General features: G+C 41.1%; 1 protein-coding gene across 1 annotated transcript in view; it reads left to right on the top strand.

Annotated features, from left to right (window-relative positions):
• Positions 1–15,573, top strand: part of LOC102568256 (cytosolic phospholipase A2 beta) — a 50,915-nt gene that overhangs the window by 8,488 nt on the left and 26,854 nt on the right. The window contains exons 3-12 of the mRNA XM_019496493.2: positions 141–277; positions 2,287–2,418; positions 3,022–3,080; positions 4,014–4,056; positions 4,693–4,756; positions 5,998–6,125; positions 6,259–6,369; positions 8,602–8,639; positions 9,544–9,679; positions 11,716–11,852. Coding sequence (XP_019352038.1) covers positions 141–277; positions 2,287–2,418; positions 3,022–3,080; positions 4,014–4,056; positions 4,693–4,756; positions 5,998–6,125; positions 6,259–6,369; positions 8,602–8,639; positions 9,544–9,679; positions 11,716–11,852 — 985 coding nt within the window. The remainder of the gene's footprint in view (positions 1–140; positions 278–2,286; positions 2,419–3,021; positions 3,081–4,013; positions 4,057–4,692; positions 4,757–5,997; positions 6,126–6,258; positions 6,370–8,601; positions 8,640–9,543; positions 9,680–11,715; positions 11,853–15,573) is intronic.

Raw genomic sequence — 15,573 nt, 5'->3', positions numbered from 1 at the left:
TTCTACTCTGTCTACTCTGTCAAAAGGACAGTTCTTCTTCCCTGCCCAAAGGCTTCTGAGTGATGCCATTTGCTTCTGAGGCTGAAACAAGTCTGAAGTATTGATACACTATTGCTATATCATTTCTTTTTCTGCTTCAGTGACTGCATCTGATTGCTATGTGAGCCTGTGGCTGCCAACAGCTTCAAATGGAAAGTTCCAGACCCAAACCATCGAGAACTCTGATGACCCCGTCTGGAATGAGACTTTTTACTTCAGGATCCAGACTGAAGTCAAGGTGGTTAAGAAAATAAGAATTAATTTTCCTGAAAACCCCAGAGGCTTCATTTCTAGTCCTGGAGATCAAATATGCTAAACAAATGAGGGAAATACTTGTGAAACAGAACTTGCTGTGGATCATGTAGAACAAAGTAGCAGAGAGGAGTGACTTTCTTAGGATCATCTTTGTTTCGGAAAAATTGAAAGTATAGGTTTCTGGACTAGGGACAAGGAGCGTTGGGAGAGATAGCATCTTCTCCAGATCAGCATATTTAGAATTCTACAAAACATAATTTCAAAGACACAGAATGGACCATCATTCACAGTATCCCATCCAGATTCTTGGAATTAATACCCTAGGGCCAAATCCTCATTAATAAACAAAATGCCTAATCTTAGGGATAATATAAATGCTTAAATGGCAAAAAGTGATGCAGGATACCTGTACTTCAGCAGCCACAAAAATGTTTAAGGTATGTACAGAAGTGCTCTGTGCACGTCTTACAGCGCTGTGGTTTAGAGCATGTTTGTAGCACTATAAAGTTACAGCACTCTTAACCATGTCAGAAGTGCAGGGTTTGGTGGGGGAGGGTGGGGAGGGTTCTGAACCTCCCTGCACGTTCCAGACTAGGAGCAGGGGACACTTTGCAGCCTCCTGGGGCTTTTCCACTGGTCAGAAATTAGACCAGCGTACAGAAGTTATTTAAAGTGCTGCAGGCTGCTGAAGTGCTATAAAATAGAGTGCTTCAAATGTAATACCTCATTTAACAAGGGGTAATTTAAAACGCTGTACCCATTTTTAGTGCTGTAAAGCTGTGCACTTCTGTTAAGTCATGGCAATAAAATGCTTTAAATGGCAAAAAAGAAAAAAAAAGAAAAACAACTTCTGTACATACCCTTAGAGCTTACGCTCACTCAGTGCCTGCCTTTTGAATGATAAAGATACCTAAGGACCTGGCTCCTATCCAAAATTCACGCAAACCTGTTAGGGTGCTGGACAACACCTAGATTTCACCAGTCTCTCCAGTGGGCCCAAGTCTTTTAGGTGCCCTCAGGACACACACAACCCACACTGACAGCATTGGGTGCCAGTAGACATTCAGGGATGCTGCTCTGACACACTATAATTACAGTACATTGAAGCAGATTCAACTGAGTCTGCTGGAGCATGCTAATTAGCACGCTCCAGCAGCCTTGGCATCTTGTGTATTTAGCATTCCTGTGCTTCAAAATGGCAGCAGGAGTACTTTAACTAAAGCTCATCAAACAAGCTTTAGTTAAAGCGCCCCCCCCCCGCTACCATTTTGAAGCAGGGGATGCTGAGTACATAAGATGCTGCGGGCACTTTAATTAGAGCGGCTCTTGGAGCTGCTGTAATTAAAGTGCCACCCCCCCGCCCCCAGTGCATGTTTAAAAATGCCCATTGATATCAGTGCAAAGTGTTGTAGTTAGTTATGTGTATGCACAGCTGAAGGAGGAGGCTATTGTGATGGTGTCTCCACTGCTCATCTTTCTCATAAGAGCCTAGTGGAAAGACACTGGTCTAGGAAGTAGAAGACTTGGGGTTTAGGTCTCTCTGAGCCTGAGGGGATTATTACTTTCAATTCTCACTTTTCAGCAGGCCCTAACCACTAGGTTACAGGATAGTCTGTTGTGAAGTATGCTCTATCTTCCTGTTGAAGCTGAGCCGCTGTACAGCCAAAGGTGCCAGAGTCCTGGGGCCAGACAGAAAGCAAGCAAGGAGCCAAACAGAGTAACCTAGTGATAACAGCAATAACCTGTGAGGATGGACACCTGAGTTTTGGTCCCTAATTCCCAGCACTATTTTTGTTCTTTTAGTAGTGGTACTTACGGGGCCAATATGGATTTTGCCCTGAGTCCCACATTGCTAGATGCTTGCATGAATGTTGTTTCCTTTATCCTTCCTTTATCTCCACAGTGATACAGGAGTTTGCAGCAGAAATGACCTAATGTTTTGTGGCTGTTAAAGAGAACAGACTTGTGATGTATCTCTTCTTTTATTCCCAGAATATCTTAGAACTGACTGTCTTTGATAAGGACCCAGTCACCAAAGACGACATCCAGTTCACTGTTCTCTTTGATGTTGCTAACGTGAGGCCTGGAGTGGTAGCCCATGAAACATTCTCTTTGAAATCGGAGGTAAGGACTGAAATTTCAGGGAGACTTGAAGAGTCTTTTACAGCCCCCATCTACATAATGTATTAACTGGATGTTGTGTTTGCATGGGGAGACATTAAATACTAGTTAGCAGTGACACGCATAGGCTCTTCTCATAACTTCAGGAGAAAAAAATTACTCTCTCAGGTAGACCACCACCTGTGTGAGAAGCAAAAATGCATTGATACCCTGCCATCACTGAGGTCTGCAGTGAGTGCTGTTCATCTTATGTGTTCCAGATGAATAACTTTACATCCTTCAACTTAAATTTACTCTCACCTTGCTCAAATACTTCCTGCTAGAAAGGGAAAATACTTGGTGAAAAACATGACAAAACTCATGCATTTCCTAAGTTAAACTGTCATTTTATGTAAGTTCCCTTTCTCAAGTTCCAAAGCTTACCCCCATTTCATTCTCATTTTCATTGACCACCAACAAAGGGGAATTTATTCTGATAAAATGCCTGATAAAATCCCATCAAGGGGCTGGTGGGAGGAATTATCCAGAAAGAAAAGCTAGGATAGTTCTACACTGAACAGGATGGTTACAAATGATTAATATTTATTGTCCCTTTCTTTTTTTCAGAAACAGAAATCTTTTCAGCAATGGGAGTCTTTGGAAGTAGAATTTAAGATGGAAAAAATGTGAGTAAAATGCAAAAGTGATATGTGAGTATGGATCTGGTAAGAAGGTAGTAACAAATATGGATCAACATGAATGTGCTGTCTTGAAATGTATCTTCTTTTTGCAAGTGGAGATTTGGGACTGCTGCTTTTCTTCTTCAGTTGTTTTGAATTCATCTCAATCTCCCAACATGCCTCCATTCCATTGATCTGGTTTGCATAGCTGTTGCCACCTGTATGACAACTAAGACCTGATCCCTAAACATTTGAAAATTGGAAGAGCCAGATAATTTGCGTGTGAGAGCATTGCAAAGGAACTCTCTGAGCCACCAATGTTAATTTTTTTTACAAATCTTGAAATACTGGGGAATTCCTCAAAATAACTTACATTGTACCAATATTAAAAAGGATAAACAGAATCATGAATAGGCCAATATGGGAAGCAATCAGTAGAGAGTAAAAGGTGATAGTTAAATTAATGTTGTTAACATAATTTTATCCAAAAACAGTCTCCTTGAATAAACTTGATGTCAGTTTTGGTGAGAACACAAATTTGGTTGCTAAAGGTAGCTCTGTTGACATGATCATTAAGGTTCTGTAAGTCATTTGACTTAGTGCCAGATGACATTTAAATACAAAACTGTGACATGCAAAAACTGGTTAAGCTGCTATGGGAATTTGTCAATTGATGGGGAAGTTTCAGTGGAGTTCTGCTTGGATATGTTCTTGACCTAGTGCTATACAATATCTTTGATAGTGATCTGGATAAAAATATAAAATCACTGCTAATGGGGCTTCATAAATTAGGATTCTCAAAATACAGGCTTTGACAATAATGTATTAACATGGAAAACAGTTTGCTTTTAACTATATACTTGCAAGCCCTCATTTAAAAATATACTTAAATTCAATAAATTTTTATGTTAAAAAATTTGTTTGGTTCTATTTTTTCAGTCCTGGACCTCCTGAAAACCTCAGGACAAATGGTGTCCTTGTGGTAAGGTTCAAATTTGAGTTTTTCCTTTATTTCTTCATTATTTTTTTCTTTCTTTAATTTATTTCTTTCCTTCATGCTCAAAACCAAGCCAAATCCAAATCCATCCATATACTGCCAACATGATAAATAGAAACACAGGCCTAAAATAAAGAAGACAGGGCACATCTACACATGATGCTACATTGCAGCAGCATCCATGGGTGTCTACACGTGACCAGCAGCTACTGTGCTGTAGCAGCATGCTCTACTGCTTTAGTGTGCCACTGTGGCTAAATAGCTGCTAAAAATAACCATTCACTGCGCATACAGCACAATATGGGTGGTTACTGTGCTGTGCTTTAGTACTTTTGGGAGTAGTAAAGCACGGCGCAGTTACAACATTGCCATAGGGAAGAGTGTGGACGTGCCTACAGTCTAGGAATGGAGGGATTTCAGCATTGCATTCTCTATGCAATAACAGACGTCTGGATCCCTCCTGCAGGTGAAATCCTGTCCTCACTGACACTGATGTCAAATCTACCTTTCATACATTATAGAAAGAATTCATCAGCCAATTCTTCTTCCTTCAAACCATTAGAAGCACTTTAAATTGGTTTCTAAGTGATTATCCATTCTTTTGCTGATTGTCTTTCTCAGTCTCGTGAAATGTGTTGCTTGGAAGTTCAGGTGGAGAAGGAGGAGAATAAAAAGTATTTGAAAGGTAAGTCCATTTCCTAGCTTAAGGGAGCAGGCAGCAAAGTCTACTGTATTCATAGCCTGCCAATTCCAGCTAGAGGAACTTTAATTCACAGTGAAGACTGTCTCTATTTGAATGACAATAAAGTAGGGTTCACTGAAAATCTCAGAACTGTCCTTTTCAGCATTTCTCCTTTTCCAGTTTTATAGAATCAAAGAAAAATAGGGCTGGAAGGAGGTAATCTAGTGCTCCCTGACTCAAGGCATAATGAAGGCATGAACTGTCCTTTTCAGCATTTCTCCTTTTCCAGTTTTATAGAATCAAAATAAAAATAGGGCTGGAAGGAGGTAATCTAGTGCTCCCTGCTCAAGGCATGATCACCCCTGACTAAAACCATCCTAGACAAGTATTTGTCTAATCTATTTTTAAAAACTACAAAGGATAGAGATTCCAGTCTCTCTGGGTAGTCTGTTTCAATGCTTAACCACCCTCAGAATGAGACACTTCTTCCTAATAGCTATCCTAAATTACCCTTGCTGCAACTTAAGGCCATTGTTCCTTGTCCTGTCCTCTGTTTCCACAGAGAATAGTCTATCACCATTCCCTGTATAACCACACTAAGGTATTTAAACATTGTGATCAAATTTCCCTTCCTTCTTCTCTTCTCCAGACTAAATAATTCCAGTTCTTTCAGCCTTTCCTAATAAAGTCATGTTTCCTAGACCTCTAATCTATTTTGTTACTCTCTACTGGACTCTCTTTAATTTGTCCACATCTTTCTTGAAGTGTGGGGCGCACAACTGGGTACAGTACTCCAGGTGAGGCCTCACCAGTGCCAGATAGAACAGAAGAATCAGTTTCCTTGACTTGCAAATTACACACCTGTAAATACAGTTCAGTATGCTATTGGCTTTTTTTTTGCAGGAAGAGCATATTGTTTTACCTGTTAACACTGTCCTTTTTCCTTAAAGCTATCACATTGGCATCCATCTTGGTTGGGTGGGCAAAAATGTGATAGGATGCTCATGTTGGGAGTGCTCAAGTGTGCAGTGGGAAAGCAAGAAAAAGAAATTCAAGATACATTGGCATAAGAATAGCTGCTGGTGATCACTTCTCTGGTTGCCTGTGTCTTGAGAGACCTGTCAACATGGCAGCACATGGTGGGTTGTGAAACACGTAGACCATACAGAAGGAAGTTAGTTTACTTTGTTGGATGTTTTACCTGAATAATGGTAATGTTCTTCATGCAAATCCATTTTTTCTAGAGAATAAAAATGTAGTGCTTACAGTGCATGCGTCATATGAGGGAACACAGAAAACCACCACAGATGTAGATACTTTCCACTTCCACTGCATAAAGAGTTGGGAGCCCATACTAAAAGCCAGACTCCAGGTAATAGCCATGATTCCTTCTCACATATCTATAACTCTTATTAATTTACATTGAAACAACACTGTTTATATTTTCAAACATTTTGAAATGTTTGTTGCATCTAGATAAAACAATTAATTACTATATTCTCCAGAAAATTTCGGATAAGGAAGAAAAGGAAGACAATTCACATAACTCGTTAACAGTCCCACTGAAGTTACTTCCTGTTGGACAGAAAGTGACATTTGGCATGCTCTTAGAAGATGTAAGTATTTCAAGATTTACAATGACTTTAACTGAGGTGAACATAGATAAAGTGCAGCTTAATCAACATAGTAGAATGACTATTAGATACTATGACCATCAATAATCTTTTAGCATTTGAGTTTATCTGAAATTTTCCATTGGAGTAGCTTTTGCAAATTTGACATTTTCCATGGGAAAATTTCAATTTTCATAGAAATGTTTTCTTGCAGGGAGAAAGTGAACTTGCCAAGAGTCTTCTCAGCAAAGCACAGAGAAGCTGAAAAAAATTCCCTTTGGTTTGTCCAAAACGGAATTTTCTGAAACTTCCTCTCATGCAAACCTTTGTGGCTTGGACTTCCTATCCTGATTCACTTTTTCCAGCCAACCCTGCTTCTTTCATGTTTGGCTTTTATGAAGATGTTTTCTGGCTGTCTATATATCTTATCAGTCTTCTGGCTGCCAATGCTGAAATTCTTGATAGCAGGTTTTTTCTCTTCATTTTCAGCCAGTGGGGTGGTATGGGAAGAAAACTGGAATATGGCAGTTAAATTATCAGCGTCTTGTAGATGCTTGAAGAGTATTTTGTCTTTAGTGATATTTATTGATCTCAACATTCAGCACTGGGACACTAAAGGTATGTCCATGCCACTTCCATATCACTCTCACGGCCACTGCTGAGGAGCATGTTTTGTCCACTCGCTTCTGCGCAACACCCACCCAACCCCAGGGAAGAGAAAGTTGCAGCTACTCTGCCTGAGCCCCTGCCAAGCAATATGTCAGAGCCAGAGATCCTGACAGCAGTGCTAGTGTGTGTTCTCAAGACATCTTTAAGCCAGCTACGTTGTCTCATTCCTGGGATCTGGTGTGTGCTAAGCAGGAGTGAGAGGACAGGTTGTACTTCTTGGTGTTGATTCCACGTGGGGCAGACAAGTCCTAGAAAAACAAGGCTGAGGCATCCCATATGCAGAAGATGAGGATAATGAGGGGTGGGATGAGCCCCAAACTGAGGTTCCTGAGCAGTAGTAGTAACACTGCCATCTGACTAGATGCATAGTTTGAGATATGAGTCTAAAACTGTTGGATGGCTGACATTTTTTTTTTGGTCTACCCTAGGAATTGGTTCTAGTAAACTGTCGGATGAGGTCAGTATCTGATGAAGAGAACTACAGCTCATGAAAGCTTATTTTATATATACATTTTTTATATATTTATAGATATGTTATATATATGTATATATTTAGCTTGATATATATGGTTGCTAGTGGTTGCCCTGAAAAAGGATATATATATCAAGCTAAATATACATATAAAACATATCTATAAATATATTAAAAAATATATAAAATAAGCTTTCATGAGCTGTTATATATATATCAAGCTAAATATATATATAACAAGCTTTCGTGAGCTGTAGTTTGCTTCATCAGATGCTGACCTCATCAGGCATATCTATTTACTTTGGTTAGTCTATAAAGTGCAAGTCTATATCTATATCTATCTATAAATACATAGGTATCTCACAAGCTTTCATGAGCTATAGCTCACTTCATATATATTTATTTTGATTAGTGTACACACACTTATACACACACATGCACGTGCACAAACACTTTGCTTAGTCTACAACATGTAAATCTACCTTGCCTTCTACTACACTAGGGAGAGCTGAAAGATAGCTTATCCAAGTCATCTCTTAATCTGCTAACAGCTACCATTCTCCTTCTTCCAACCCTCACAGAAGGCTGTTGGTAAACATAGGGAGGGTAGAAATTAATCCTTACTAGTCTTTCCCCCAGCTAGAAGAGAAAATAGTTTTTTTTCCTTACCTTTTCTGGATCTTCCTCCTCCTAAAATCCTCAGTTTTTTGCCTCTCTGATAGTTCTTGGGCTCTCCATTTTTATCTTTAGCAACTTTTTGGAGGGACCTGGTAATTTATTGCTCCTCTTTTCCAGTGTTAGAAAACTGGCAGGACCCCTTCCTTCCTTGAGGACCATGTGCCTTGCTGTACGAGGAAATGTGGTACTGTGACTCAGGTAGACTTTCTGCTTCATCAGCCCATTTGGGGATCCATAGTGAAGATCTTTATTTGCTATCCTTTCACTGTCCCTGTCCAAAAACAGAGATAGGAAAGAGGGAAGTCACTCACACCAGAAAGCACTTGGAGTGAGGGGCAGAAAAATTACTTGCCTCTGAAAACCACCATTGCTCATTTCTTAACTGTCTGATTCATACTGAAATTATTTGCTTTCAGAAGACAGAGCTGAAGTTGCATCTGCAAGTAAATGACTGGTAAGAAGATGTACTTTCTCTGTAAAATGTTTTGTTGCTTTTTTTGGAATGGCTAATTCTAAAGCCAGATATTCTTGATCTCGTTCTAAATCATACACACACAGCGCCTAGAATCTGCCATTACATAAGAGCTATCAAAATAATATTATACATGTTTGAGGTAAATTATAACAAATTTAGCTTCATGATGCTAACATTTAGAAAAGGCAGTTTCAAACAATGAGGAGGCATCTAGTCAAAAGGGAAGATATTAAACTGCTTAGATTCCTCATGGAGATACCTAATGTAACAGTCACAAAAACAGGAATGTAAGGGAGGGAGGTGGATATGATTGAAATGTCAAGATTCAAGAGATTATCTGAGTCAAAGAGGTGCTCTTCAGAAAATAGCAATTGAGTGCCAGTGAAGTCAGTAAAAAGGACCATAAATTAGAGCAGCTGAAATGTTAGTATGTATAAATAATTTAAAAAGTACAAAAAATCTAACACCATTATACAGAGCAGTGGTACAACCTCACATGGAATGCTATTTTATGTTCTGGTAACCCTATCTCAGAAAAGGCATGTCACTGATGAAATAGAAGAGATTTAGCTGACAAAAATAATTAAAGATGTGAACATACTTTTATCTTTCCACTTTACCTGTCCTCAGCAGACACTGGACTTTCTGTTGAGAAAAATAGAAAGGTTCCTAAGACGCAGCAGAAGCAGTAAGCTGTTTAGGAAGAAGCATGTTCAGTTGTTCACTCCAAAGTTGTGGGTCTGGGTTTGTCTCTGTAAACTGCAAGGGTGAATCATAATTCTTTATGGAGTCTGACAAACTACAACTGATGAAAATAAATTCATATAAATCTTGATGGTTGACACTGTGCCTGTGTGATTGCATGTCCTTTTGTATGTTCCAGCTCAGAAAATCTAGATGTGCGGTTAGGGTATGATCTTTGTGCTGATGAGCAAGAGTTCCTGCACAAAAGAAAGAAGGTGGTTGCTAGTGCCCTGAAAAAGCTTCTCCAGCTGAAGGAAGATCTACATGAGCATGAGGTCTGAACAAGTGACTAAGGGTGGGGCTATTAGAAGGGAGACTATATTTCAAATGTTGTGAGGATGGATCTGTGCAGTTCCCTGCAAACTTTCCCCTTTAGTCCTTATATGTTGCAGACAAATATTTTGAATTCAGTGGAACTGGAATAGAATGGAAACTTGCCAAACTGCCATGTGAAAAAGAAAGTTGGACATGTGGACACTGGGTTGTGGATAGAAATAGCTGTATTGGGGTTATATTAGGGTGGGTCTAAATCATTTTGTCCAATACTGGGTATTTGACTAAACCTCTTTTTCTTTCCTTTTTCAAACAATAAATGTCAGTCTCCTGCAGAACACTTTGATTTATGCTGAAGAACCAAACTGCAACTGAAACCAAAAAAGTCTTAAAGTAGAAGGGTTCATTCCAGAAATGCTTCTGTAGTACTTCCTACCCCCAGTCTCTTCAGTGGGTAGAGCTCCTAAGCCAGACATACATCTCCAAGGATGTATCATGGTCAAGGCGTTGGCCATTATGTCCAGTGTGGTGGCTCAGCAAGAACAAGACCCTGTAGCATCACAGAAAATGGAGCTTGGCCAGACACCATGGTCCACAAAAGAGATGGAGCATCTGAACTTGAGCACCTGTGGGACTGCCCTGTTGCAGTTCACACTCAAAATTTGGGTTATCAAATAAAATTTCTCCATTTTTCATTTTTAACCAAAAAGTCAAAATGCTCCATAGGAGAGGGACAGTACCATTATCTAGATGACACTTGTTCCCTCAGATGTATTTTAAATTTAATACTTCCCTTCCTTGCTGTGTTTCTACTAGGATAATTCAGAAATCATTTTGTTTAATAATGTTTCAGTTAATAGCAGTGAGTAGATTATGATGTATTTGAATCCATTCATCATTTGATTTATTCCAGTTTACCTGACTGACACTGGCCGCATCTACTTGAAACCCTGACTGCTCAGTAGTCCGTGACTACTGCGCAGTAGCATTGTGTGGCAGGAAGCTTGACACAATGCTCCTGGGCAGTAGTCACAAGCTACTGCACAGCCAGCATCACAAAACAGCCATTTTTAGGTGTGACTCCACAGTAACTAGTTACTGCACAGTCATTTAGTATTGGTTTATACAAGTACGAAATCCCTGCTCAGTAACAACTGCATAGTCTACATCTCATGTAGACGTGGCCACTGAGAGTCAGATTCTGATCTGATATAAATCTTTGTAGTTTCACTGGTAGCAGATCAGGGGAGGAAAGGAATTAAAAAGTTTTGAAGTTTTTGTTTTTTTTTTACAATTTAGCTCAAATGAAGGAAATCCACAAACATTTTCTTAAGGTCACTTGTCACTATTTTCAATGGATGAGACCAGCAATGCTCAACCCCTGGCCCACAGACCAAATCCAGCACATGGAGCCATGGCACCTGGCTTGCAGGGTTCCCTGTGGGTCAAGAAATTTGGTGGTGGGAAAGTGATGTCAATTAACACTGCCATCCCTACCCCACTGCCAAGTTTTCAAGTCCCATGCAGCTGGCTCAGGGCCCAGTCTGGGCCACTGCCACATGATCATATCTAGCCTAGCTGAGCCAAGTCATTGCTAGGCAGCCAAGGGTAAGGCTGGGCTGGGCCTTTTCCATGCAGCTGGATCCAGGCCCTCCCAGCGTGGCTGAATTGGGGTTGGGTGGACCCCACTCTGTGTGCAGCTAGATCACTGGGCTGGCTACTCCTGGCATGGTCAGAATGGATGTGGGTTGTTGCTGCACCCCTTGTGCCAGATTAGGCCCTCACTGTGCCTGCTCTGCATGCCAGATTGGGCCCAACAGCTGGATCTGATCTGTGGACAGCCTGGGCACTGCCCACCTGACCCATGGCACAAAAATGTTGGGCACCACTGGATGAAACTATACTTCTGAAGATTGTCTAGAAACTGACTTAATTTAAGTGTTCTCCAGTAAAATCTACTGATGGGACATGGGGTTGGACTTTTCTGTGTAGACAGGTGGCTACATTTTTTAAGGATAATGCTTCCTTATTTTAACAGGTTCCAGTGATTGCTGTTATGACATCAGGTGGAGGCCTCAGAGCGATGACTTCCATGTATGGCCACCTTTTATCTCTCCAGAAGCTGAATCTTTTGGACTGCACAACTTATATCACTGGGACATCTGGTTCCACATGGTGAGGCTAAAAATGCTTTAGGGTTTTTTTTGTTATATTACTAGAATGAATGGCTATGTGCAGTGGTGCTCAAACTTTTGGCCCCGTGGGCCAGGTGGGTGGTACATAAATGCATATCTCATTGTTAATGAATTACTCTAGTTAACTGCTAAAACCCAATGGAGTTAGCTATTTAAAATAAATTCCATTTGGGATTGCTAATTCTCACAGTTTTGTTTCCTTTTTACCACTGTCCTTCTACAAGAATGAAAATAATTTTAGAAAAACTTAAAATCTATTGATACAGAAGTTCTGCTCAACAGCAAGATGGTATCTGCTCCTCCCTACTATTTTTGCATATTCCCAGCTGAGGCCCTGTTTTAAACAAACATGTTGCTTAGACTTACTCCAGAGTTTTAGCAGGGGAGCCAAACAATATATTTGAAAAAGTTAAAATTCACTGTCTTGTACAGGAATACTTCCACTAGACAATTGGTTTCAGATTAAATTATAGTAGATTTTGCATTGTCAGGTATTACCAGAAATGTCTGTATTATCAGAACAATTTGCCTTGCATTGCATTTGCTATGCATTTTCATTGTCAGAAATTTTCCTTTGTCAGAAATACCCCCGAGATATTTTTCTTGGATCTTGTTCAGACCAGTAGATAAGAATTGGTTGAGGATGTGAAAGTGATGTGAAACTTGGGGGGAAGTGATTATGACATGATTGAATTCATGATTCTAAGATGGGGAAAACATGAGGTCAACAAAAGATGCTGGATTTCAAGAGGGCAGATTTTAATTGACTCAGGGACATACCAATTTAGGTACTGTGGGGAGACAGACTGAAGAATAAGGCAGCCCAGGGGGGCTGACAGTTTCTAAGTATTGGAAGCTCAAGAATAAGCTATTCAAGCATGATAGAAAAACAAGAAGAATGGCAGGAGGCTAACGTGGCTTCACAAAAAGCTTTGTGGATGCCTCAAACTAAATAATACATATAGGCAATGGAAGGAAGTTCAAGTCACTAAGGAAGCATATCAAGTAACCTCAAAAACTTGCAAGGACAAAATCAGGGAAGCAAAGATAAAAAATAAGTAACACTCAGCAAAGGAAATTAATGGCAAGGTCTTTAAATATGTTGGTCAGGAAAGAAAGACTTAGGAAGTTGTGGGTTCACTACTAGATAGCTAGGGTGAGCTACTTAAAGAAGATGCAAAAAAACTGCTATGTTGCCTCAGGCTTCACACAGACAAGCCACAACCAACTGCTAACAAAAATTATGTAGGCAAGAAAGAGGAAAAGTTTTGGGTTATGATAATGAAAAACAATGTCAGAGAGCTTTTGATGAGTTTGAATGAATTTAAGTGTGCAGAGCCTGATGAACTTCATCCCAGGGCATTGAAAGAAAGTGCAGAAGGAATCTTGGAGTCATTGGGAATAATATTTATAGGCTAGAGACAGATATTACACATAAACTGATTTAAGTGATCAGAAACTGGTTTAAACCTGTAACAGAAAAGATGTTCAGTGCACATAAACCAGTTTGAAAATGTGTGAAACTGGTTTGAGATAAACCTGGTTGAATGTAGTATCAGATTGAATTGATTTGGGTCAAAACGGTTTATGCAATGTCTGTCCCAGACTTGCTGTTTTAAGTTTAACCAGACTCCCCCAGCATCCTGGCATGCTCTTTGGGCTGGATAGGGCTCTCTGCTACATAGCAGAGCTAGCCCCTCCTGTTTGCTCCCTGGCTGCAGCTCCAGCAGAGACTACAGGCATCTGCCTGGCTTCCCGCTGCTCCCCTGCTCCCCTCTGCCTTACACAGACACCTCTCAGTGTTAAGCAGGCATCACCCCTCCCCTCTGCCTTACACAGACACCTCTCAGTGTTAGCTAGCAGACCACATGCTGGCTATGGCCCATGCTATGGGAGACAAGGCAGGCAGGACAGTGCCACTTAAGGCTTTAGGAGCTAATCAATAGGTCAGCCAACCCTCCATTCCTTCTTTGGAATAAGTTGCTTAAGAAGAGCTTAAACCAATGAGAGAGGCTGTTGTTTTCTGATGGGATGATAAATGCTGATAACAGAGCTGATAAATGCTCTGTTATTAAGTGGGGGGAACCCCTCCATAATTAGAATGTCCTGCTGGGGCTTGGCTGAATCCCCCCCCCCCCCAGCTCAGCATTGTAGAAGGGAGGGAGGGCTGCTCTAGCACCTCCCAGCTTGTAGCCTGAGCCACTGCAGGCATGTGCCTGCATTTCTGGGATGCCTGGACGGTTACAAACTGATGTATCCTAGCCTGGTTAGACTAACCTGCAAAGATTGAATCAATTCAGGCTCAGGCTTTTTGAATGTCTGTCCCTAGCCATAAAGTTCTGGGAAGCAGGTAAGATTCCAGAATCCTGACAAAGGGTCAGCATAGTGCCTCTCTTTAAAAAAGGCTAAAAGGAGGACCTGGGGAATTATACACTGGTCAGCCTGACTTCAGTACCCACAAAATTGCTGCAGAAAATTATAAAGAAGTCAGTTTGTGATCATCTGGAGGAGGAAAACCAGGGACATCATCCTGCCACTTTACTCGGCCTTAGTGAGGCCTCAGCTGGAGTATTGCATCCAGTTTTGGGTCCCCCACTTCAGGAGGGATGTGAATAAGCTTGAGAGTGTCCAAATGAGAGCTACCTGCATGATCAAAGGCCAAGAGATCAAACCTTATGAGAAGAGGCTGAGGGACATGGGACTCTTTAGCCTGGAGAAGAGCAGGCTCAGGGGGAACTTGGTGGCAGCCTATAAGTATATAAGGGGGGTGCACCAGGATCTGGGAGAACAGTTGTTTACCAGAGTTCCCCAAGGGATAACAAGGTCTAACACCACAAACTTCTGGAAGGCCAATTTAAACTGGACATAAGGAAAAACTTCTTTACAGTCTGAGTGTCCAGGTTCTGTTACAGACTCCCCCCAGAGGTGGTAAAAACACCTACTCTGAACTCATTCAAAAGGCATTTGGATGCTTATCTTGCTGGGATTATTTGACCCCAGCACACCTCCTGCCTATGGCAGCGGGGCTGGACTCAATGATCTTATGAGGTCCCTTCCTGCCCCTAATGTCTATGAAATCTATGAAAAGCTTATTATGAAGAGTCAGCATGGATTTATTGAGAACAAATCGTGCCAAAACAACTTGATCTTCTTTGAAAAAGTAATTAGTTGTGTGGATTACAGGGAAGGCGGTGGACATAGAATACTTGGACTTTAATAAGCCTTTTTATAAAGTCTTACCTGACCTCATAAGCAAATTGGGGCAATGTGAGCTAGATAAATTTTACTTCAAGGTGGATACGTGGATACCATGTGTTGCCACCCACTCAAGCCTGGGTTACAGAGGCGATGCTTTTGGTCCCCTCCATGTTGGGGGGGGGGGGGAAGAGGGTGGTCATGACCACAGTCACGGTCACTCCAGGTGGCGGGAGTGGGGTGCGGCATCTAGGGCTCCCCCAGTGCAAGTCATAGCATGAGCCATAGCCCCACTGTGCCTGGCCTGAGCACGGGCAGGCTAAATTGCATAACGAGGCTGCACGCCACCGATGCACTGTGACGCTAGTGTATGCTCCCTGCTCGATGCCTGGGAGCATTATAATGAAACTCGCTGAGTGCTAAGTGGAATCAGGTATGAATTTAAAATGAGCATTACAGTGAAATAGTGCTAAACAAAACAGCATTAAGTGGGGGTGTCTGTATTT

The sequence above is a fragment of the Alligator mississippiensis genome, chromosome 2, assembly GCF_030867095.1.
Source record: "Alligator mississippiensis isolate rAllMis1 chromosome 2, rAllMis1, whole genome shotgun sequence".
Lineage (NCBI taxonomy): Eukaryota > Metazoa > Chordata > Crocodylia > Alligatoridae > Alligator > Alligator mississippiensis.
The sequence above is the reverse complement of the archived record's forward strand: the minus strand, read 5'-3'. Positions and strand labels throughout refer to the sequence as shown.